This window comes from Dipodomys ordii, unplaced genomic scaffold, assembly GCF_000151885.1.
Source record: "Dipodomys ordii isolate 6190 unplaced genomic scaffold, Dord_2.0 Scaffold122, whole genome shotgun sequence".
Lineage (NCBI taxonomy): Eukaryota > Metazoa > Chordata > Mammalia > Rodentia > Heteromyidae > Dipodomys > Dipodomys ordii.
In genome coordinates, this window is record NW_012267338.1 from 963,534 (window position 1) to 986,989 (window position 23,456).

The 23,456-nt window shown below is 39.1% G+C and overlaps 1 protein-coding gene across 1 annotated transcript in view; it reads right to left on the bottom strand.

The window, feature by feature from the left end:
• Gatb (glutamyl-tRNA(Gln) amidotransferase, subunit B) overlaps positions 1-12,868 on the bottom strand; it is a 70,936-nt gene extending 58,068 nt beyond the window's left edge. Inside the window, exons 1-2 of the mRNA XM_013029797.1 lie at positions 12,674-12,868; positions 10,503-10,653 (exon numbers count right to left, since the gene is read on the bottom strand). Coding sequence (XP_012885251.1) covers positions 10,503-10,653; positions 12,674-12,849 — 327 coding nt within the window. The 5' untranslated portion in view covers positions 12,850-12,868. The remainder of the gene's footprint in view (positions 1-10,502; positions 10,654-12,673) is intronic.
• Positions 12,869-23,456: the final 10,588 nt, after the last annotated feature.

The window sequence follows — 23,456 nt, forward strand, 5'->3', positions numbered from 1 at the left end:
ATTTATAGTGGAATTCCATAAAATTCTAAAACTAAGGTAAAATAAGAGGATAAAGTGCCTGTGCTTCCATTCAGAGGAAGAGTCATTAATCAGAATGAGGAGAGGGTCTCTGCCCAGGGAGAAGTTGGCAGCCCTAGCAGAAGCAGCTGTGGTACAGATGTGGTGACTGGGGGTGGAAGCAAGAGATAGAAAAGGTATTTTTTTTTACAAACATTTATACACATCTATAAGCTTATAAAAATACACACATTCACATACATATACACATGTGCATGTGCAAACAACAAGCTCAAAGGAGGAAATCAAAGTTCCATGATGTCCAGGGGTAACTACAAGAGACAGAATAGCAAAGGGGTCAAGAATATGACTCCTGAAGCCAGTCTACTCTGAGTTTCAATCCTAGCTTCTCCACATACTTTCTAATTGTAATAACCATAATAACTGCCTCACAGAATTGTCTTGAGGTTAAAACAAGTTAACCTGCCACTAAACAAACAGCAGTATTATTGTTAAATAGGCTTAGGAGACACCAGCGGCTGACTGGCTAACTTAAAAAAAACTAGAGCAGGAGACACTGCTGTGCGCTCCTTGGGTTGGGAGCTGGAGTGGCTCTCTGAAGACACATTTGAGCCAACAATCCTGAGTCAGAAGTCTTCTGCCATCATCTGGATGTCCACATACAAGAGGCCACTCATATCAGGTCACAGGTGAAAAAGAGTACCCCAAAAAGCAGAGCCCTGGTCCCTCAGGTATAGGGCAGGCTGGTGACACCATCAAAGCCATGTGATAGCTGGGGTAGAGAAATTAACATAGAAACTGGTCATGGTAGAGGTCACCATGAACTAAAGCTACTGAGATGCCTCCATAGTACAAAAAAACAGTCCTTAAGTGGACAGCTACAGGTACTCAAAAACAAAGAGTCTGTTACCCACAGACCCAGGATGTAGAGAGACGCCAACATCAGAAGGAAAGAGCTCCAGCAGGAGTGTGAGATGCAACGAACAGCATCTACTAGGGGAGGACAAATCAGATGCAAGCTTCCTCAGCTTTCTGTTCCCAAACATCAAAAAGGTTTTATGCCGGCTGCCAGTGGCTCACACCTGTAATCCTAGTTACTCAGGAGGCTAAGATCTAAGGATTGTGGTTCGAAGCCAGCCTGGAAAGTCTGTGAAACCCTTATCTTCAATAAACCACCAGAAAATCAGAAGTGGCACTGTGGCTCAAGTGGTAGAGCTCTAGCCTTGAGCTGAAGAGCTAAGCGACAGCACCCAAGTCCAGAGTTCAAGTCCCATGACCCACCCCCACCCCCCAAAAAAGGCTTTATGCCTATGGCTATGGGAAGAGGGACAAATCTTCCCGTCCCTGTGTGCTCCAGAGACATCTCCTGCTTTCTGAGAAGCGTATTCTATCAGTGATTCACTCCCCTCTATCTTTATCCATTTAAGCTTCACTTTCAATTTTTTAAAACAGCATTATTGGCATGTACTTGAACGAAATTGATAGTAAAAAGCAGTGGTGCCCCTCCCCGCCCCCAGTCCCTTCCGACATCCAGCTCTGTTCCTGGCAGCAACCACCTTCAGATCTTTGAGCTGTCTTGTCTGGTATTTATCTTCCTATTTTTAAATAATACACTGTGCCAGAGGACCTTTGGAAAATCCATCACCTGCTGGCAAACGCTAAGGCTGCTTGGCCATTTGCCATGTGACAATCCTTCCTTCATCTGGCAAAAGGACAGACTTGATAAACTTTCACAATGACACCGTGTACTTGTTTTTAGAACATGGAACCACAAGACTTGGCCCACTGCATTTCCAAGAGATAGGTGATATGTTACAAGGTGATAGAATAACAAGGTGAGACATTTTGCAATATTTTTCCATCTTACTCTATCATAAGGATTTACTTATGCTTACTTATGTCCACCCTTAAACACTCATCTCACATAATAATCTAGGTAACACAGAAGTCCATCCAGTTAGAATGGTAGGTTATAACCAGAAACAGAAACCCCTATGACTTGCCCCGCTTGAGTATGGATACATCTAGAAGGTAGATGAATCTATTCTTCCTGAAGTCAGAATAATTGTCAAAGTTGTACAGATGAGAGGAAGATAACAAAAAAGAAATTTCACCAGCAGAAGGCTGAGAAATTAGTATAGGTAGTATATGACCATTACTTAGTGCTATCTTGTGTATAAAATTTAAAAGATGTGACAATTTATCTCTGACGAGCTCTAAATCTTTTATTACTTACGGAAAAACAAACAATAAAAACTGCATTTCCTACCCTCCTTCAAAAAAAAAACAATATCAAACCAATCTAGGTTTAAAAAGGAAAAAAGGGACTCTTCTAATCAGTGGACACAATTGTTCCTGAAGTATGTTATTCTTTCTTGCTTTAAATTTTTATTTTTATTTATTTTTTATTTCTTTTTTTGGGTCCAGTCCTGGGGCCTGAACTCTGGGCCTGGGCGCTGTCCCTCAGCTCTTTAGCTCAAGGCGAGCACTCTACCACTTGAGCCACAGTGCGACTTCCGACTCTTTTTCTTTTTGCTTACATGGTGCTAAGGAATCGAACCCAGGGCCTCATGCATGCAAGTCAAGTGCTCTACCACTGAGCTACCTTCCCAGTCCACCTTGCTTTAAATTTTTAGCATTACCTATTATGGTGAATAAGAATTTAGTCCTTTTATTTCCCAATCTCCAAGCTCTATCAGTTTTGGTTAAATCAGTAGCTGGCGCATCTATCATTATTAAGTACTGTCTCTTTGCTAAGCCAGTAAGTATAATATGGCTATATTTCTGTGCTGGAACATTTTGTTTTTCCTGTAGTTGATATGCCTCTCAATTTTGTTTTATTTGCTCTCTTTGTTATGAACTTTCTGGTCATTCTTTTCAAAGACGCTCGTTAATATATCTTACAATTTTTCTCCATACAATCACCAGATACCTGCTGTTCCCCCCTCCCTATTTTTCCCCCAGAGTCCTTTATTCTAGAGCCATCCTTCCTCCTTTCAACACCTGTGGCAGGGCCTGGGAGAGCCTGTAGAGCTGGCAACCTAAAATTCTCCATTACTCCAGGAGGTTCCTGGAAAAGAGAAGGCACTTTTTTCTTTTTTTTGAGAGGCTGCCTGCTTGAAATTAACATTAATCTATGATCCACTTGACTGATAGTGGAGGAGTCAGAATGCTAAGAGAATTATTTTCTTCCCCTCTCACCAGGGATTTTTAAGACCTTATTGCACTTTCTTCAAGCTTTAAATGCAACCGTTCAAAAGTCTAGTGTCTCTGTTTCCAATCCTTTGCATAACATTTCCTTTCCTGTAGCTTTAGAATCTGAGCTATCTCCGATGTTCATAAACTTCATGACATTTTGTATGTGAGACTACTTTTATTCCTTATGTTGTGTGGTTGGTAGGTTCTTTCCATTTGGAGATATATGTCATTTAATTTTGGGAAATTAATCTGTGTTGTTTGATAGTCTTTTTGCATTTATTTTGTCTCTTTCTGGAACTTCTATTAATTAAATTCTGAATTTCCCAGATAGATTCTCCAATTTTCTTATTTTGTTCTCCTATTGTTGAATTTACTGCACATCTGTTTAGCTTTCATAAGATCTTCTTTTTTTAAAATTAAAAAAAAATTTTTAATTGTAAAAATGCTGTACCAAGAGGTTACCGTTACATGAGCAGGGTAATCAGTACGTTTCATAGCGAGCACTGTTACCGCCTCCATTATTTTCCCCTTACCATCACTTCCCTCCTCACCTCCCCAACTCCTCCCGCCCTTCCCACCCCAACATTGTAAAGTTCCTTCTCAATATAGTGTCCTGTACATCTTGTCGTCACAATGGGTCAGCCTGCATCCTCATTGAAGCGTTCCCCAATATCCCTTCCTCTTTCCAAATTACAAAAATATATATACAAGGTGCAGAACACCGGCATCAAATCCAGTGAAAACAGGGTTATACCATGGGGGAAGAACATACAATAGAAACAAAAGAATCACGTAGTGTATTGTAAGTATGTTAAAAACACTAGCAAGAAAGAAAACAACAACAACAACCTCTTGTGTCCCTGTCTTGGGGTACATTTTGCTTAACATTATCTCATATGGTCTCATGTACATAACCTTTGACCTACTCTGCTTGTCCTAGACATGTACTAATCACTGCAAACAAGGGAAACCATGGGACCTATGTTTCTTTGGGCCTGGCTTACTTCACTTAATATGATTTTTTCCCAGTCTTTCCATTTCCTAACAAAAGAGGCAATGTCATTTTTTCTGATGGAGGCATAGAATTCATATTCATATATATATCACATTTTCTTAATCCATTCATCTACTGAGGGGCATCTGGGTTGGTTCCATATCTCAGCTATGGTAAACAATGCTGCAATAAACATGGTTGTGCTGATAGCTTTGGTATGACTTTGTTTATGATCATTTGGGTAAATGCCCAAAAGTGGGATTGCTGGGTCATAAGGGAGCTTTATATGGAGTCTTTTGAGGTGGGAGGATTTTCTTGACTATTATCTTCTATTCTTCTGAGATTTCTTTGTGGGAAACTGGGCAAGGTATCATAATTTTCATTTCTAAGAGCTCACTTAGTTGGCTTTTAAAAGTAGCATTTTGTTTATATTTTCAAGGATGCAGCTACTTTCTCTTATTTCTCTAGAAATACATACTAAAGTTTTTAATTTTTAAGTATACTTCTACTCTGCACATTACCTGTTGTCTCCTAGGATTTTTGCAGACTGTTCCATTGTGCTGGAAGATTTCCTCAAATGTCTGATGATTTGGGGCTGTCATCCTGTATTTTAAAGTGATGTACTAAAATGCTGATGGAGTGCCCTTCAAATGTTAATACCTGAAGTCTTTCTCTGTAGGATGTATAATCTCCAAACACATACTTAAGATTCCACTTGGGGAAGAAAGGGAAGAGGAAACACAGACATACCAACCAGGTCATTTGAGCTTCTGGAAAAGGGTAGCCCTGGAGTTGAGAAGGCAGACACTTTCCAACCTCCCCTTTTGTCCTGCCTATGCTGCGCAGAGAATGTTCTGCTTCCTAGAGAAAATCACCTCCTTTTGGCCCTTCTTCCTTTTGGCCCTTGAACATTCCATTCGATTGTTGCTCAGCAAATTTCTTAAGCCCCTTGCATCTCTGACTATCCCTACAAGTTCCTCACAAGCACACTGTATTCCTACCAGCACATTTATAACAAGCACTACTGTAGCATACATATTTGTCTATGCTCCATGGCAAGACCCATGCCTGTTTCTTATCTAATTCACCAGAGCTATTACAAGAGCTAGAACTTGGTAGATAGACAATAAATGTCAGTTGAGTGAAGGAATGGACAGATGAGAAGAATGTACAGAAATACATTTTATAACAATTTAAGTAATAATCATACAGGGCTTTTTCCCCCCTAAATTAAGACACACAGGGCACTAGTGGCTCACACCTATAATCCTAGCTACTCAGGAGGGTAAGATCTGAGGATCATGGTTCAAAGCCAGCCCAAGTAGGAAAGTGTGAGAGACACTTATCTGTAATTAACCACTAGAAAACCAGAAGTGGAATTATGACTCTCTGGTAGCGTGCTAGCCTTGAGTGAAAAAGCTCAGGGACAGCACTCAGGCACTGAGATTAAGCCCCACAACTGACCAAAAAAAGAAAAGAGATAATGCCATGTACTTTGAAGGTACTCAATATTTATTTACTGGTTACTTACCACTCTTCTAGGCACTTAGGGCTTTGATAATTGTGGGCATTTCTTTAATGGGCTAGCAAGGCAAAAGAGATTACATAAATCCGATTGTGATCTGCCAGTAAAAGACTTTATACTATAACCTAAATTATTTCCACCTTTTTTCCCTTTTCTTTCCTATCTTTTTTCTTTTCTCTTTACATAACTGGAAAACAGCTAGTCACTAACTTATTTTTTTTTTTTAACAAAAACAAAAGTTCTCTAAGAATAGAAAAAATCATACCAACCCTTTCTTTTACAAATGAATTTTTTTGGGGGGGAAGAATAATGAGGATTGTTCTTGCAAATCAGGTCAGACCTACTACTATTTGAGCCATGCTTCCATGCTTTTTGCATTTTCCTTCTTTGTTTGTTTCTTTCTCCTTTATCTCCTTCCTTCCCCTTTTTCTTTCTCTTTCCCTCCCTCATTCCTTCTCTTTCTTTCTCTTCTTTGTCTCCTTCTTTCCTCTTTCTTTATCTTTCTCTCTCTCTAGCTACCTCTCTTCCTTTCTCTCTCTCTTTCTCTCTTCCTTCCTTCCTTTTTTCCTTCCTTCCTTCTTTGTGTGTGCCAGTCCTGGGACTTGAACTTAGGGCCTAGGTGCTGTCCTTGAGCTTCTTTTGCTCAAGGCTAGTACTCTACCACTAGAGCTGCAGCGCCACTTCTGGCTTTTTTTGAGTAGTTTGTTGGAGGTAAGAATTTCACAGACTTTCCTGCCTGGGCTAGTTTCAAACTACGATCCTCAGATCTCAGCCTCCTGAGTAGCTAGGATGACAGGCATGAGCCACCAGTGCCCAGCTATGTCGTATATTTTGCAGGGAGGGTTTTGCTTTATGTCCAGCATGAGTTGGACTATAAGCCTACTTGTGTTTCCCCAAGTCACTAGGGATGACAGGCACAATCACTCCAATCAGACATTGTGCTTCTACCCATGGCTGAGATAGTGGACATGTGCTAGCATGCTCAGACATTAGTTGTGATGGAATCTCTCAAATTTATTTTTATTCTGACTAGCTTTACACTGAGATCCCCAAGTTTCTACCTTCCAAATGAGTAGTTAGAATTACAAGCTTGAGCCCCTGCATGCAGCAAAGTAATTATTTTTAATCTAGAAAGAATTTTTTATAATATACTATCTTCTATTACTCACTTAATTCTCCATGCATCTCTAAGGTGATAGGAAAAGCAGGTTAGTTTTGTGAGTTAGATCACTTAACTAAGGACATCCAGGTAAAGTGAATAATTGTGGAATATAGCACTTAATTTTGCTACCATTGGCAATAAAACCGTGCTTAACAACTCAGGGGAGTCTTTGTAAAGCTGAAAACCACTAGTCACTATGTGTTATACTAATAGTAAGATTTAGAGAGCACTTATTACTTGCAGTAAGTGCTTTAGTCATTAATTCATTAAATTCTCATAAAAATCCAGTGAGTTAAGTACATTACCCTCACTTTATAAGTAAGAAACTGAGGCAAAAGATTCAGTAATTTATCCACATGAAACTTCTAGTCATCTCAATGAAATTTTTATCCTTAGCATTTTCCTATGTCAATAAAAATACTTTATAAATATTATTAGTGGCTTCATAATGTTCCACTTTACATCTGTATCACAATACAATCAGCCATGCCCCCACCAACTTTGAAATTCTGGTTGCTTCCACAAGTATAATTAGTCTGCTATAGAAATCTCTGCAGACAAATATTTGTTCATATTTTAAAATTATTTTCCTAGGACCGATTCCTCAAAGAATTAGTGGGTCAACAAATATTTATTGGATATATAAAGTAGAAATCACTATCTCATGTGTTTTCCCTCTTGCTTTTATGCTTACAAAGTTTCTTTCCATCTCAAGGACAAATGAGAAGATTCCTGTACTTTTTTTTTTTAGGGTTCACACTTATCATGTGAATATATATATTTGAATTGATTTGATGAATGAGTTATAGTTATTTTTCTCTCTAAATTGCTAGCCTCTTTTTCCAAAAACACCAACCAAAAAGATAACCCTTTCTCTATTTGTTTGCATTTATATACATGGATATATAGGTGATATATATTATATAATACATATGTGTACCACAAACCCACATTCATAAGCTATGTACACACATGCTTGCCCCTCTCCCCCAAACATCCATTTTCTATTGGTTGGTTCATTCTTTCTGTCAGGAGGCAGTGAAAGTTTGAAAACAGATATACAGTGAATATTTTAAGTGCTGGATTTTAGATATTGGCAAATTATTTCAGTGGAAATAGATAATAGGACATTAAAAATGCAGATCTATTACCTACAAGAGATAGAAGCCCTATTTGAGTGCAAAAACATTACTCAGGAGAATGCCAGAAAAAAAAGAAGTGAGAGACAAGGAAAGGAGCACAGAAAACTGGCATGCCAAGACCGAGTGGAAGAAAACAGCCATGGAGAAAAAAAGAAGCCACAGAAGTAAGAGAAACAGTGCAGACCAGGGCAAAACAAGTTCCAAGCATCATCATGAATGACACATATTTCTTGGCTTAATGGATGCAAACAACAGCATTACATTCTATTCCAATCCTCAGAAATAGAAATGTACTCTCAGTTTTTTGGTTTGTTATAAGCAGATACCAGATGCAGACTCAGAATATCAGAACATCATTACATCAGCTCCACAGAGCTTACCGAAGGACACCTGTCCAAATGTTCTAGTACATTTTAAATCTATTTATAGGCAAATCAGAGAGATTTGAAATGTTTTTTCAGTGACAAATCTTCATTCTGGAAGTTTTGAGATCATTTTGCTCACATACTAAAATAGAGTCCTTTAAAGACAAAAGAGAGATTAACCATTTAGCCTACTTTAACCATGAGTGCTGTTGGCTCTCTGGAAGAAAAACAAATCCTCACCAATGTAAAACGAATCCTAGCCTTCGTCTGCTAAAATAAGCCAAACTCTCTGGACTCACATGTTTACAATAACCTCATTGTTTGGCTGATATGATTATCACTGCACAAGCACCTTCCTATTTAGTGTATGATGAGACGTCTTTCAAAACAGGTTAGCTTGTTAGTTAGTTTGGTCTGTCTCTAATATTTTGACTATATTTATGCATAAATGAATAGTCTGTGTCTGTTTACTGAAAATGCACCTAAGTACCTTGCTAGATATCACATTTCCATCTGAGAAACCTAAAAGGAAATACAAGCTTTGCCGAGTCCCTTGGCCAAACACAATCATAAAGGAACAAAAATGTTTTCAGTTTCAAAAAGAAAAACATAAAGGTATTCTATCAATTGCCCTCCATTTAACTTGTATGAATCCATTAACTCATATGCATACATATGAATTTTTTTCTATTATATCTGATCTTCCACACCAAAAGGAAATCATATGACTATAACTGAAAAGTGATGGCTTCTCCAAAGAACAAAAATGTCTCTCCACTTAAAAATAAATTCTCTCCACTGACAAGCCATTCTAAGCCAAAAGTCATGTGTTTAAGGGGTGGAGGTGGAGAGAGGGTGTTCTATATCCCTCCAGAGGCCCAATAGGGAACTGAAAGTACCCTTGGACATGAGAACACAGAGATGATGGGGCTCCTTTATGCCCAAAACCAAAGCCAAACCAAATCCAAAAAAAACAACTCCAGATGCTGCCTCCATACAATTACAGCCCTGGGTAAGACAGTCACATAGGAGGCGCTGTCAAGTACCTTCCAGGCTGGGCAGTGACTATAAAAAGTGATCCTGCACCCTGTAAGCCTGCCAATGCTCATTTCAATCAGCCTTCACTGTACGTAAATTTCTGAAATTACAGAATTCACCCCAAACAATCTGCCTATATCTCATCACCACTATAAATATACATTCTCCCAAAAGATGGAAGGAACCTTACAAAAAGTTGATACAATAGGTCTCAGACAAATCATGAACTCAAATATTTATTAACTCAAATAATTACACTGTTCCTTTCATTTTTTAAAAAATTCCAAACTCAAGACTCTTAAATGCTGAAAGTCTTGCTGATAGCTATACTGGGTTTAGTCATTCCTTGAGATCCAGCCAAAATGAATAGCTAAATTAGTAGTTAACTCATTGTATGTGGTACTTAGTGCTCCATTATTGCTTCTTAGTTTTCAAATAACCACAATCTTGACTGATCTTAAATTGTACTATCACAATATATGCTGTTTCCTTTGACTAGATGCTAACTCTTCCGTTAATCTGCCTAGTACTTGGCTTCTCAAGTAGCTTAAACACCACATCTACTAGCAACAGTTCATTAGTCAAATACATCCCTATAATTTCTCACAATATCCTTCCTTTACTGATTTATACAATCCTCCTTTGGATTCCAAAACCATCCTCTGCATATTGTCTTCACAAGAATAATCACACTGTACTTTATTTGTTTATGAGATACATCGCCCCTACTAGTCTTTGAACTCCTTTAACATCAGGAATCTGCTCATCTTTATTTAGTAGACATAGAAAAATGTTTCTCTGGTATTTAGCAGACATAAAAAATGTTTAAGAAATGGGTAAACAGATAAAAAGACTATGTCCAGACTTAGAATTACAGAGATGGGTCTTTAGAAAACATTTAGTTCATCCCACTTTATCCAAAATTCCCTAAAATGGTATTTCCTAAGAGATTTCTTAAGAAAGACCTCTATGTCAAGATGTTAAAATAAAGAAATCATTATCTATATTGAATATAATATAAACATTATCTAATGAAAATAAATTATATAAAAAGCCTTACCGGTAAAGTTCCAGGCAGAGAAGCATCAAAAAAAGAAACCAAAGAATTTGGAGGAGCTGCAAAGCACACTTGAGATCCTGAGAAGAGTTTGGAGTTGGAAGAAATTTGGGCATGAATTTCTAGTCCTACCACAGCTGCCCATTTGTGTTCACTAAAGAACAAAGGAAAATGGTTAAGTAGTTGCATGTCACCATGCATGAATTTCTATGCACTTAAATTATAAATCCTAATTTCCTATTTGTGCTTCTACCTTATTAAAATCTTATATCCCTACATATTATAAGGTATAGACTATTGGTGACTAAATAAAAAAGCAATTCCTAATGAACATGTAAAATGAGGCAACATAAATTTGTTTACAACAGGGCATAAGGAAGCTCATGATACAAAGAAGAAGGTGATTGAGAACAGAACACCTTGGCACCTTAAAATCATTTAGAAATGGGTACTAAGTGACAATTGTTTGGCCTAGCTTCAGTGAAAAGCAGCAATTTCTAAATTAACTGTATTTCATTAATGAATCACTCAAATAATAAAGAAGGCTGAACTGTTGATCATTACTTGAATTAACATAAATGGAAGGATTCTACTATTAAAGAAATAAGTGGTTAAAAATTAAATTCTCAGGCTGGGAAGGTGGCTCAGCGATAGAGCGCTTGCCTTGCATGCATGAGGCCCTGGGTTTGATTCCTCAGCACCACATAAGCAAAAAGAAAAAAGCCAGAAGTGGCGCTGTGGCTCAAGAGGTAGAGCTGAGGGACAGAGCCCAGGCCGAGTTCAGGACCATTACCGGACCCCCCCCCAAAATTAAATTCTCAAACATGTTTTGAGTTCATCGTATAACTTCAGCTTGTAGGTACAATGACTAGCCCCACAAATACCAAAGACCAGCATTGAAAATTACTGAAAACATTAAACCATCTGATGCAGCTTTTTTTTTTTAAGTCCCTCAAATTGGTTCCAATTCCTGAGATCTAATTTCAGGGTTTTTTGTTTGTTCATATTTGATTGCTAGAAAATCTAAGAAGCAGTCAAATGCTATCAAAATCATGTTTCTATGTCCATTCCTATCACGTTAGCTTGCTATACAAGTCTCTTCAAGTAATTCTAAGTGTATCTAATCTATATGCAATTTATTCATGTTCCTACCCTGCTTTTCTCCCAAGGAATTTCCAATATTATATAGATTTTTGTTTCAGTTCCAACACATGAAGTTGTACACTGAATGCAAAAAAGATTAATTCCAAAGTATAAGATACTTTGGGGGGAAAAAGATACTTTGGAAACATTTCCAGTGAGACTAACAACTCATCAGAAATGCTTCATTGTCTAAAGTTATTACTCAGAATGTGTTGCAGTGACTACAACTTTTATCACATGAGATAAAATATACTTTCAATTCACGGGGAGATAATCTAATTTGTGAGACAAATTAGAAGCTGAATCGTTTTGGACATTTTCTCTCTGTTCTAACTGAAAAACAAAAATAATGCCAACCTCAAAGAAAAAGGAAAATATTAAAAATGCGCCTTATGTCTCCACATTTTAAAAGAAACTATTTTAATCTTATTTTTAGAAGCATAAACAGCTGTTCAGTAAAGATCTAGCAAAATCAGTGACTCTCCACTGAGATGGGGATGTTGGGGGAGGGGGTGTTCTTCAGTTGACTACATCTTCCCAGGGCTCTATACAGATATTCAACATAAAGGCCTTCCCAGACAGCTACTGTTTTTCTGGCTAATGGTGTCTGTTAAACTACCACTACACAGAGCTTTTGGATAATTGCGTTCTTTTTACCTTTATAGCACTACTAGCCAGTGGTAGTGTTAAATATAAGTTAAACATGACTTTGCTTCCAGTGGTCCCAATACTACTGCAGCTTTTAAGGTGATTGCACCCACTCTTCTATCTGTGCAGCAGACTCAAGAAACACTGGCTTTTTACATTCCTCAATCTCCCAAATGTGCCTACCACAAGACTGGTATATGGGAAGTAGTAAAGAGCAAATAGAAAGCCGGTTTGCGTTTCCTTTAGGCTTCAGAGCTCCACGACATAGGGAAACAGCCCCTCGCCCACCCAAACATCTAAAGGTCGGGCTGCACAGAGACCTTCTGCTCCCTAGTCTCGCAGTTCCACTGCACACTGAACAGAATTGGCATGAAAATGAATACCCTTTTCTCGGCTTGTGAGCACTGTGGAGAAGCTGCTGAGCCACTGAACTCTGTCTCTTCCTCCAGCTGGACGTGGGCCCAGTCGGAGATCCTCTCCCGTGGCAAGAACCTCCATCAATCCACGTTAGAGCCCAACGTCTTCCTGGGCCGCTGCAGCGCAGCAAGGGCGCCGCCATTGCACCGCCACAGTCCCGGTCATGTGACTGACCTTGACTCTGTCCCGTGGCTTCTTGGGAAATGTAGTTCTGTTAATGCTCTAAAGGTATATACTCGTGAGCCAGAAGACTACAATTCCCAACAATCATTGCGACTAGAGGCCTGACGGAACTGCGAAGAGGGGAGGGAAAGAAATAGAGGAAAAGGTGAGAGGACTTGTGGGTTGGGAGGTGTGACTCCTCCTAGCGGGGAGCTGGCGAGGTCGGGGTGTGTGTGTGAGTGTGTGTGTGTGTCTGTGTCTGTGTGTGTCTGTGTGACTGTGTGTCTATGTGTGTGTGTGTGTGTGTGTGTCCTAGCGGGGAGCTGGAGAGGTAGGTGTGTGTGTGTGTATTTCACAACAGTGCCAAGGCTTCCAGAACCCCTAAACCTACTCGTTATTTTCTCTTTTGCCCTTCCCACTTCACCTACCAATTCACTAATGCATTCAATACTTACTTGCATACCTATGGTATGCCAGGAACAGTTCTTAGACCGTGGTGGTACAGCAAATAACAAGACAGTTAAGGTTCTTATTTTATAGAGTTTATACCCCAGGGAGAGGATCATCTCTAAAAGAAGGTAACAAAAATATAGCTGGGCACTGGTGGCTCACACCTGTAATCCTGTCTGCTTAGGAGGCTGAGATCTAAGGATTGTGGTTCAAAACCAGGCCGGGCAGGAAAGTCTGTGAGATTCTTAAACTCCAATTAACCAACAGAAAACCAGAAGTGGTACTGTGACTCAAGTGGTAAAGTGCTCGGCTTGAGCTGAAGACTCAGGGACAGCACCCAGTCCCAGAGTTCAAGCAGAACAGACTAAACCTTCATATTTTTCATACTTTAAGCACATTTACTTAATCTCATTTACATTCTTTATCTGTGTATCTAGAATAGTGTGCTATAAAAACTTGAAAAAAATAGAATAATCTGCTATCAAAACTTGACAGCAGATACCATCATCTCAGTGGATTCTTTTTCTGTTTCAGCACTCATAGGGCTGTGAGCATGGCTCCATGGTAGAGCACTTGGCTCGCATGTGCATAGTATTACATTTGATTCCCATGACTAGAAGCAAACAACAAACACCATATACCCCTGTTGAATTCCCATGGATTCTTTATATCTGAACACATAACCGAGAATAGCCATTCTCTATTTTATCATCCTATTTTAATTGTTTGCATAGTGCTCTGACTGTCTGATGTTTATCTTCTATCTCCACAACTGCTTGTCTGTTATCCACCACAGGATTTCCAGGACACTGAGTATCCTCTTCAAAAATATTTGTTGAATGTAGTGCGGTATGCATTTGAAAAAGAACAAATTGGATGCACTTGAAAAAGGAAGTGCTGTTTAGAAGAGAGATGATGAATTAGGGCAGTAGTGGAGGCAAACGAATAATCTATCTCTATTTGAGATAGACTTAGAAGGTAAGATTGAGAGACTCAGTGATGAATTGGCTATGATGGAAGACTAGGAGGATCAAGTAACTCCTGGATTTCTGGCTTACATAACTGGATGGATAATGCAGTTCTTCACTGAGATAAGGATGCCAGAAAAAGAACTGCTTTGCAGTGAAAACATGAGTTTGGTTGCCTTGGAGACATCCAAGAGGAGAAGTTAAGTAGATACCATTGATGCCAGAGTATAGAGCAGCAAAAAAGCTGCATTCACTCCATACTTCACAAGGGAAAATAAACTATGAATTAGAAATCTGCAAATTGTGTTCTGTTTCCCAGTTATGGTATTATGTAATATAGTCCTATACATAAGGAAGAAGGAAATTTTAATTGCTCTCCTTAAAGTGACCATCATTTACTTTTTCTGTATTTTCTAATTTTTATCCCTTATCATTGAATCCAAATTGCTACACCAGAGATAAATTTTTTCATATAGCAAGGATGAAAATGAGAGAAATGGTAGTAACTGGAATGTAAAGGTGGACATGTGTTCAAAAATTTATCACTGAATAGTCCCTTTATATCAGGGTCAGATCATTGTTTGGATTCTTTATAGTCATTTCTCGCCTCTGAGTTTCCGTATTTTCTACCTTTATTGTAGATGAGTTTGACTTCTCCATCTCCTTTAGTTCCTTGGTTTGTTCTGGTCCAGACCTGTGGTATCTATGAACACAGCATCGTTTTCCTTTTTAGGACTACCGGGAAGAAAGGAAGCCAATATCTCTAGACAAAAAGAGGGTGAGACTCTTGCTACACTACTGTCAATCAGCATAGTTAGTACTTAGTTCATCCCCTCACCACCATACAGGATAGAAAAACATAAAGAAGGATCTAATGCCATGGGTAAAATGCAGTGTGATGGAAATGCATCTTTGTTTATGAAGTAGTAGTATGCAACAAAAGGCTACCACTGTCAAAAGACAACCACCCCACCACTAGAGGGGGAGAAAATCCTACACAAGTAAGTGTACTTAATGAAGTCTATAAATGGAAACGTTCCCGTTTCATTGATTCTGTTTAGCCATGGTCTTTCAAAGTCCACAGGAGCTAATGGTAAAAAGGAAGATTTGTCACCCATCTTTCTGGCTCCTCTTTCTCCAAAAATTATCTCTTATTTCTAAAAGAGAAAGAAGGTCCTCTAGGAGAGTAATGTTTTACAAATGCTCCTCTTGTCTTGATCCTTAACGAGCAAAGTTCTCCTACCAGCCCCCTAACATGGAACCATTTCTTGCCTTCCTCCTGTGTGCCAAACCTGATATGTGTCAGAACTGTTACTGACAGACAGCTCTCTGGCTGAGAGAGCTATTTCCGTTCCACTGACAAGGTGGCTGTCATCTTGAAGACAGAGATTTCAATTTTCAAGGAGCTCAGGAGGTAGCAGGATAGAATTTCTAGCAAAAACATCTTCCTGGGGAGGGGTTCTTTAGCTCATGTTTTATCCATATAATTGACATGGTACAAATAGAACAAATTTTTTAAGAGAAATAAAAGCCAGACTAGAATTTTGCATTGATACTCATAAATGGAGACAGCTAGGAAGTATATTCTATTTAGTATTCTTCAGCGAGTCTTTGGGTATTTCAAACCTGGAATGGACTGCTTTGCCTCCATATTTGACTCAAAATTCCAAATAGAAGTGTTTATTGTTATCATTGTTTCTCATCTGTTCTTCCAATGGAGGAAATAATATGAAAACGTCACTTGTGTTCCAGGGTTTATAACTTGTTCGGCTTCTCTGGGTGCTATATAAGGCACCAAGCTTCTGCCCTTTAAAATGAAGTAAACAATTTTAATGGAAACATGATAATTTCCAGTAAATTAAAAGGAGATAATTTCTGCTGTCATAATAATGTATCTCAAAATCTACTTGTCTGTATTTTTTTGAATCTTAGAATAATGTGAACTTACCTACTGTCTGAGTAACTACTTTTGTCCTGCAGAAACAAAGGCTATGACTTAAAAATGTTTAGCAGACGAGTAAATAAGCCACCCTCTGGAGTCTGATAAACATGGATCTCCACTGTTAGTGTTTATTAAACAGAGTAGTGAGTTTGATCTTATCATTATCTGAGAGTTTCTGTGTTTTTGGACTAGAAATACTGCTGTTGAAATTTCATGTCTTGTGGATAGGGAGAGAAGTTTGCTAGGTCACTATAAATTCTCTTAAAAAAATAAAACAGCAATGACACAATCATTGCTTGAGATCATGAACATACGACAAAATTGGCTGGATTATTTTTTATGGAAGATGAATCTTGAAATTGCATAGGTCATGTTTTTGACAAAGTGTTCTTAAAACACTAAGTTCCTTCTTAGAAAAATCTACAATATAAGATCTAGTTAAGTGTCATAATGGGGAAAAGAAAGACTGGGAAGACATGACCTGTTGAGCAATTCAGAGAGCAGGATTCATTTCCTTTTATTTTTCTATTGAAGTCTTGGTTCTGATAAAATACTGATATGGAAGGAATAACTACTTTCTCTAGAAGATTGCTTTGAGGCAAAGAAATCTATAATTCTTTCTTCCCTTCCAAAGCAAGGAAATAGAACACCTTGTCCAATGTCTTGGTAAAGATAAACTGCCATCCAAGGAAGATGGGGCCAGCACATTGCTGCTATTAGGCCTTGCATAACACTACAATCTCTCTGTGGTTTTCCTTCTTCTATCTCATCTCCATGGTTGCTTTAGGAATTTTCTTATTAGCCCAATGAGCTCCTTTCCCATAGCTTAGCACGCTCCTTCCCCTTTCCACAATTTAGCATGCTTCTTTCCTAGGCAACACTAGGACCATGTAGTAAATGCAGTAAATAATCGGCCTCCAACATCCTCTACCTTGGGATGGCACTGCTCTGGAGCAGCCACAACTATATAAAGCAACAAGAGCCCCTTAGAGTGGCCTTCAGGTCTGTGCAGCTTCAGGGCCCCTTATCTACTACTTGGGCAGCAGCCATCAATCCTAATCCACCATGATGAAGCCCCTGGTCCACACGTCCACACCGGGGTCTCCGCCTCCTAGCCCCTTCTAGCCCCTCTAGCCTCAGTAGCTTATATAGGTCACCTCAGACAATAGCCAGCACTTCTCACCCCTCTCTGTGAGAAGGGGTCTTGCCGGCCCCTTTACTGGCAATAAACCTTTACTTTGTCTTTGTATCTGGATGTCTGCATGCTTTTCTGGCAAAGTCTGATATACTCTAACATTTCTATTCTAGTAATCTCACTGTCTCTGGGGACAATCAGGAATTACGTGTAAGGAAATGCTTCACTTCTGAGCATCTTTGACTCACCACTTACTTGAAGGAAGAAATTTCTCAACTGCAATTAGTAGCCATTAAAACACATTAAAGTCTATGTTCCCACAAGCTGTACTTTTTAGTGTGGTCAGATCTCAACATCACACTAAAAAGCTCTCGTGTTTTGGAACTGAACATTTGGCTGTTAAAGTTAGACTTTGCACATGCATATACACATACATACAAATATGCATATATGAACACATACACGCACAATACTCTGGTAAGCACAAAAAATACCAGAAGCTTTTGTATTTTAATTCATGATGATGTCTTTGGGTGTTCCATGCTATTCCAGATTTTAAGCCTTAAGAGGCTGAGGAGTTAAAGTGTGTGGTTAAAGAATTACCCCAATAGGACACGTGGACTTTGAGGAGACCTTTCTCCCAGTACAAGGACTCTTGACTCACGAGCTGAAGGGAAACTATATCAGTCTATTGAGGAGCCATGGAAAAGAATAGAAAGGCTTATCTTACACATCCTGCCAGGTAATATGTGTCCCTACCAGTGTGTATCTGAACCTGTATCTCTATCTAGGCTGTCCTGGAACCAAGAATGAATGAGTTGCACTCAGAAAAAAAGGCTGAAATCTTACTGGTGGTATGGCCCTCAGGGCTTGCCACAGTTTAAAGGATAACCATGGAAAGGTAAAACCTTGCTGGAAGAAGGGGTGTCAGATGGAATTAAAATCAAGCAGTAATCACATGATACAACTAGTAAGATAAATGCTAAGTAGAGGAGAGAGACTGAAAAAAGTTCCCAGAGATTCATGAATACTAATTAGAAAGGAAAAACACAGACATTATTTATGTCTCCTGGTAGTCTGACTCCAGATTCTAATTCAACAATAAGATTTGATGATGCTTTCAAGTTGGTGTTGATTGAGCACTTAAAACAGCATTGTTTCTAAAAGGCATTTTGAGAGACTGGGTAAGGCAGCTCATGCCTGTAATCCCAGCTGCTCAGGAGATGGAGATGGGAGGGCTAAGATTTTAGGTCTGTAAGACCTTATATCAAAACAACAAAACAAAACAAAACCCCACAAGATAAGCCTGGTACTTCACACTAGTAATCTCAGCTACTGAGGTAGGGAGTTAGAAAGGTCAAGTCCAGAGGCACTGTAGCTCAAGTGGTAGAGCTCTCGCCTTGAGTTGAAGAGCTGAGGGACAACGCCCAGGCCCAGAGTTCAAGCCCCATGACGGAAAGGTCAAGTCCAAGGCTAGCCCTAGGCAAAAAACCAAGAGAGCTGACTGAAAATAAAGCAAAAGGGTTTGGAAGGTGTGGTAAGGCAGAGCTACTACCTAGCAAGTATAAAATACTTCAAATCCTAGTCTCAAGAAGAAAAAAAGTTATTTTTCAACCCTCTCCAAAAGAATGAAAGATAATGATTTTCAAAAGACAAAGGAAAATAAGGATGTATAAAATACCACTCCAGCAAATAAGGACCATCCAGTCCAACTCTATTGTGTTCTTTGTCTAAAGCAGTCACCTTTCTAATGGCTGCCCAAGTCAGAACGTAGGACTTTTAAACATTTACATAAGTTTAGTAAATAATTGTATTATCATCTCAAACAATCTTCTCACTGTTCATGAGGGTCATTCTAACATTTCACTCTCCTAGAATTGAGTGGTTTTAGCAGATGTCAAAATGAAGGGTCTTGGGACTAGAAAAGACAGCATTTGTTCTGCTCAGCTCTCTAGCCTCATTAGCATTTTAGGCCTTTGTCTTGGGATCATTAACAGGACATTATTGCTATATAACAAATCTCCTTATGGGAGGTGTAATTTCTAGAATAGTATAGTTCCTTTCCCAGAGGAAGATCAACAAATATTTTTGCTGTTGGTCTATGTTGTTTTTTAAAATTGTTCTTGAAACTTCTGCTAGTCATATCCGTATGGCCTGTGTTCTCTTTACCCCTCAGATATATTAGGTATCACTTATTTCCAAGTGATACCGTCCCTTTGCATGTGTCTCTGGTGAGGCGGAGCAAGTGAACATGCCTCTCACATGTATGTTAGTAAAAGGGATCCATGAAATGGAAGTCTAAAATCAAGTATGTGCTTTTGGTTGGATTTCTGTGATACTGACCAAAAGCTGTGTTTAAGCTTTTCTTCTTTCGAAAAATATTGTTATTTGCTTTCAATTGTCAAGAAACAGTAAGCTTTGGAAGTAGTAATTTTCGTTCTTTCTGAAGTACAATGTGACAAGACAGGCCAAATTACAGGAAATCAATTAGTTTCTGTTATAACAGTTGCGGATCCAAGGCCTCCTTCTGTCTCTGATTACTATAAGGGATTTCTCCAGTGGAATTCTTAGGAGAAAACCACCCAGAGACTCTGTTTTCCCCTAGAACAAAATCCTGTTAAGATCTGGGCATTTAATCCCTGTCAATTAAGATAGAAGCAGAAATAAATTTCTTCCTTAAATTACCTTCCCTCTTCCTGTTGTAAGCCACACATCCTTGAAAGTGCAGTTAACATTTACTTGATGAGGCCTCACATTTCTTTTTTTTTTGGGTCCGGTCATGGGGCCTGAACTCTGGGCCTGGGCACTGTCCCTCAGCTCTTCAGCTCAAAGCTAGCGCTCTACCACTTGAGCCACAGCGCCACTTCCGCCTTTTTTCTTTTTGCTTATGTGGTGCTAAGGAATCGAACCCAGGGCCTTGAGCATGCAAGGCAAGTGCTCTACCACTGAGCCACCTTCTCAGCCCGAGGCCTCACATTTCTAAGTACTACAACTTCTAGATCATATTATCTATGCCTTTTTACGTAAAGTGACGACAACACTGCTTCCCAAGTATATGACGACACATTAATCTACACCAAGAAGTCTTTTTATTGTTGATACATGATCTTTAACAGCTCCATAAGGGCAGATATATGTAGGCCTCATTTTTTTATATTCATAAGATTACTATTTCATTGATTTATATCTGAACAGGGCTTTCTGGTGAGGTAAACATTGCCCTCCCAAATTTCCCTTGCCATTCTCTCTTATATTTCAGAGTAGGGCTTTTGTTGAAAAGATTTCATTTATTATCAAATAATTACTTTTCTTTCGTCAGTTGTGGGGCTTGAACTTAGGGCCTAGGCTCTGTCCCTGAGCCTCTTTGTGCTTAAGGCTAGTGCTCTACCACTTAAGCCACAGTGCCCCTTCGGTTTTTGAGTAGTTAATTGGAGATAAGAGTCTCATAGGGACTTTTCTGCCTGGCTGAACCACTATCCTCAGAGCTCAGCTCCTGAGTGCAGGCATGAGCCACTGGTGCCCAGCTTTGTCAAATAATTTCTAAGCGATCTTGATCACACCTTTCCGAATCTTACTGATTCCATTTTTCCCAATTTCATACAGAGTGACCATGATCAGCAAAATCTTCCATTAACATTGACATGCACTTAATAAAGCACAGATGTAGAAGAACTGTTTTTAAGGAGCTGTGAAGCAATGCAAAACTTGTATTGTGTCAAGTTAGAACTCCCATGGTATTTAGGGCCTATAATTAATTTTTAAAAATCAAAACATTTTTAAAAATAGTCTCATGTGTTGAATTCTAGCCTGGTGCTACTTTTTTGTAAAGGGATTTCTGTAAAATACAAGTTTATTTATAGATTGCAAGTGACTCAAAGGTGTTCCAATATAAAAGAAAATGACACTCTTGAGTCTTTGTTCAGGCTGTTTGGGGCTGTCTTGAGTGCTCACTTTACTCTAGGGGATGGCTTTTAATCTTCTGAAGCCAAAGGAATTGCATAAATTGAAATTGTTGGCCAGATGGAATTTCCTGATTAATTTTTTAGTGTTTGGTATTAAACATAATAATGAAAAGGGGAGTTCTGAGAGTAAGCCCAATTAACATTTCATAAAATTTATTGCTTTAAATATGGCTTACTCTTAATGTCACAATTTCCACTCACCACCTTCCTGGAAAACCTGAATGTGCTATGAGAAACAAGATGACCAACTTGCCTCCCGCCTTCTCAATCTTTCCTTGTCTTCTTTTTTGCTTAACTTCCTTCCCCAATTTACATCATTCGTGCAGTTCTTCGGAGGTCATGGACACATTCCAAGGATTTACTTAGTCTTATTCTTTATGCAGCCTGGTAGGAAGAGCATTCTATTGGGATGGTGAATTCTGGCGCTAGAATGTTCTCCGTTGTCATATCTGTTGCACCGTAGGCTTGCAATTACACACTAGCTTCTGGTTCTGTAAAACTAGTTTTTTTTGTTTTTGTTTTTTTTATGTTGAAAGCACAGGTCTGCAAGCCCTCTTTTTTTTTTTTTGGTTTCCTTTTTATTTACCATTTTCCATAGCAGCTGGATGCTCCCACTTCCTCTTGCAAATCAGTTAGATGTGTAAGGCTTGGAAAATGAAACTTTTGAGAAATGTATCTATTTGACTAGAATCTGAGAACACTTGAGGAAAAAGAGCTGTGTCTTTCAAGTCCCAGAGCCAGGACAATGATATCAGCAGCCCTCGTGCCACTACTCCTGCTCATGTTTTCCCCATTTGCAGGTTTCTGCCTGTATGGCTGTGTTAGGGATTGATGAACTCAGTGCTAGGGTTGACTAATAAGTAGCGGAGTCCAATGTAAAATTAAACTTCAGAATTCTTTGGTCCAATAAATATTAAGAATTTGCAAATGGCAACAGCCAAGCATTAAGCCAAAAACGGAGACCCTTCAACGCATAGGCAATTGTCTCTGTACAACTGCACACATTGCAAACCAACCTGACAGGGGTCTCCTGCTCCTCCCAACCCAGGGTGTATTGGTTCCAGACACAGGTAAAACCAATCAGCATCCTTTCATGGTTTTGTTAGGTTGTTGTTTTTTTTTTAACCAAAACTAAGAACAAAAATGCTTTTCCTACCCGAGTAAACCTGGGGACCTATCAGTCACCTTGTTTCCAACTGTGTGTTGTAGATGTATAGAATACACCCTTTTCGTTCTGTCTAGCCGTGTCAGAGAAACTTGGGAATATCGTCTAATATCTAATATCTGGCAATCTGCTCATCCTCCTGCTGACCTACACCTCTGTCTGCTAGCTGCAGCTCTGGAGGCTGGCTCAGATGAACTCCCCTCCACCCCCCCCCAACCGCCTCCAGAGCATTATCTAGTTCTGAAGCCCTCTTTAGGTATAGCCAGATTCCCTTAGATGACTTCTTCTGTAACCACATATGCAGAAGAACACAGCCAAATCTCCTTTCCTCAGCCAAAGATCCTAGAAGAGTAATGTGCCTAGGCCTTTATAGTATAATACCAATGTGAAACAAAACCTTGTCTCTTTAAGGCTGATCTTGCACTGAGGCAGAATTTTAGCATCCCAACCACAAGGTGATTTTGACTGCTACCTTAGGAGAAACTCCTTGAGGTTTAAGCCATGACACCCTCATACCCCAAAGAGCCCCTATCTCCACTACTGCAGTCTCTTTCTCCTTTTTCCAATTGCACAACTCTCAAGGATGTGCTTGCAGAGGATTCACGAAACACTGATAAGTGTAAAAAGATGGGCTTCTGGCAAGCCTCTTGACTGACAGTCTTCTGAGAGCTCATTTTAAAAGGCAACTTTAGGGGCAGAGTGCAGTTAATGTCTATGGATTAGGATCTGGCCTTTTGTGTTTTCCATGGCTCCATTACACAAGAAAACAGCAAGGATGGAGGTCAAAGTGAAAGCCTTCAATGACGTTTCCATGTAATGAATTCCCAGATCAAACACAGAACCTTTGGGAAAACTCAGCTGGATATATTGTATTATCGCAAGTATTTTGTTTCACGACTGTTTTTCTTTTTTTTTTTCAAGTTAAAGTCTTGCTATACTGTTCAAGCCAGCCTTGAACTCATAGA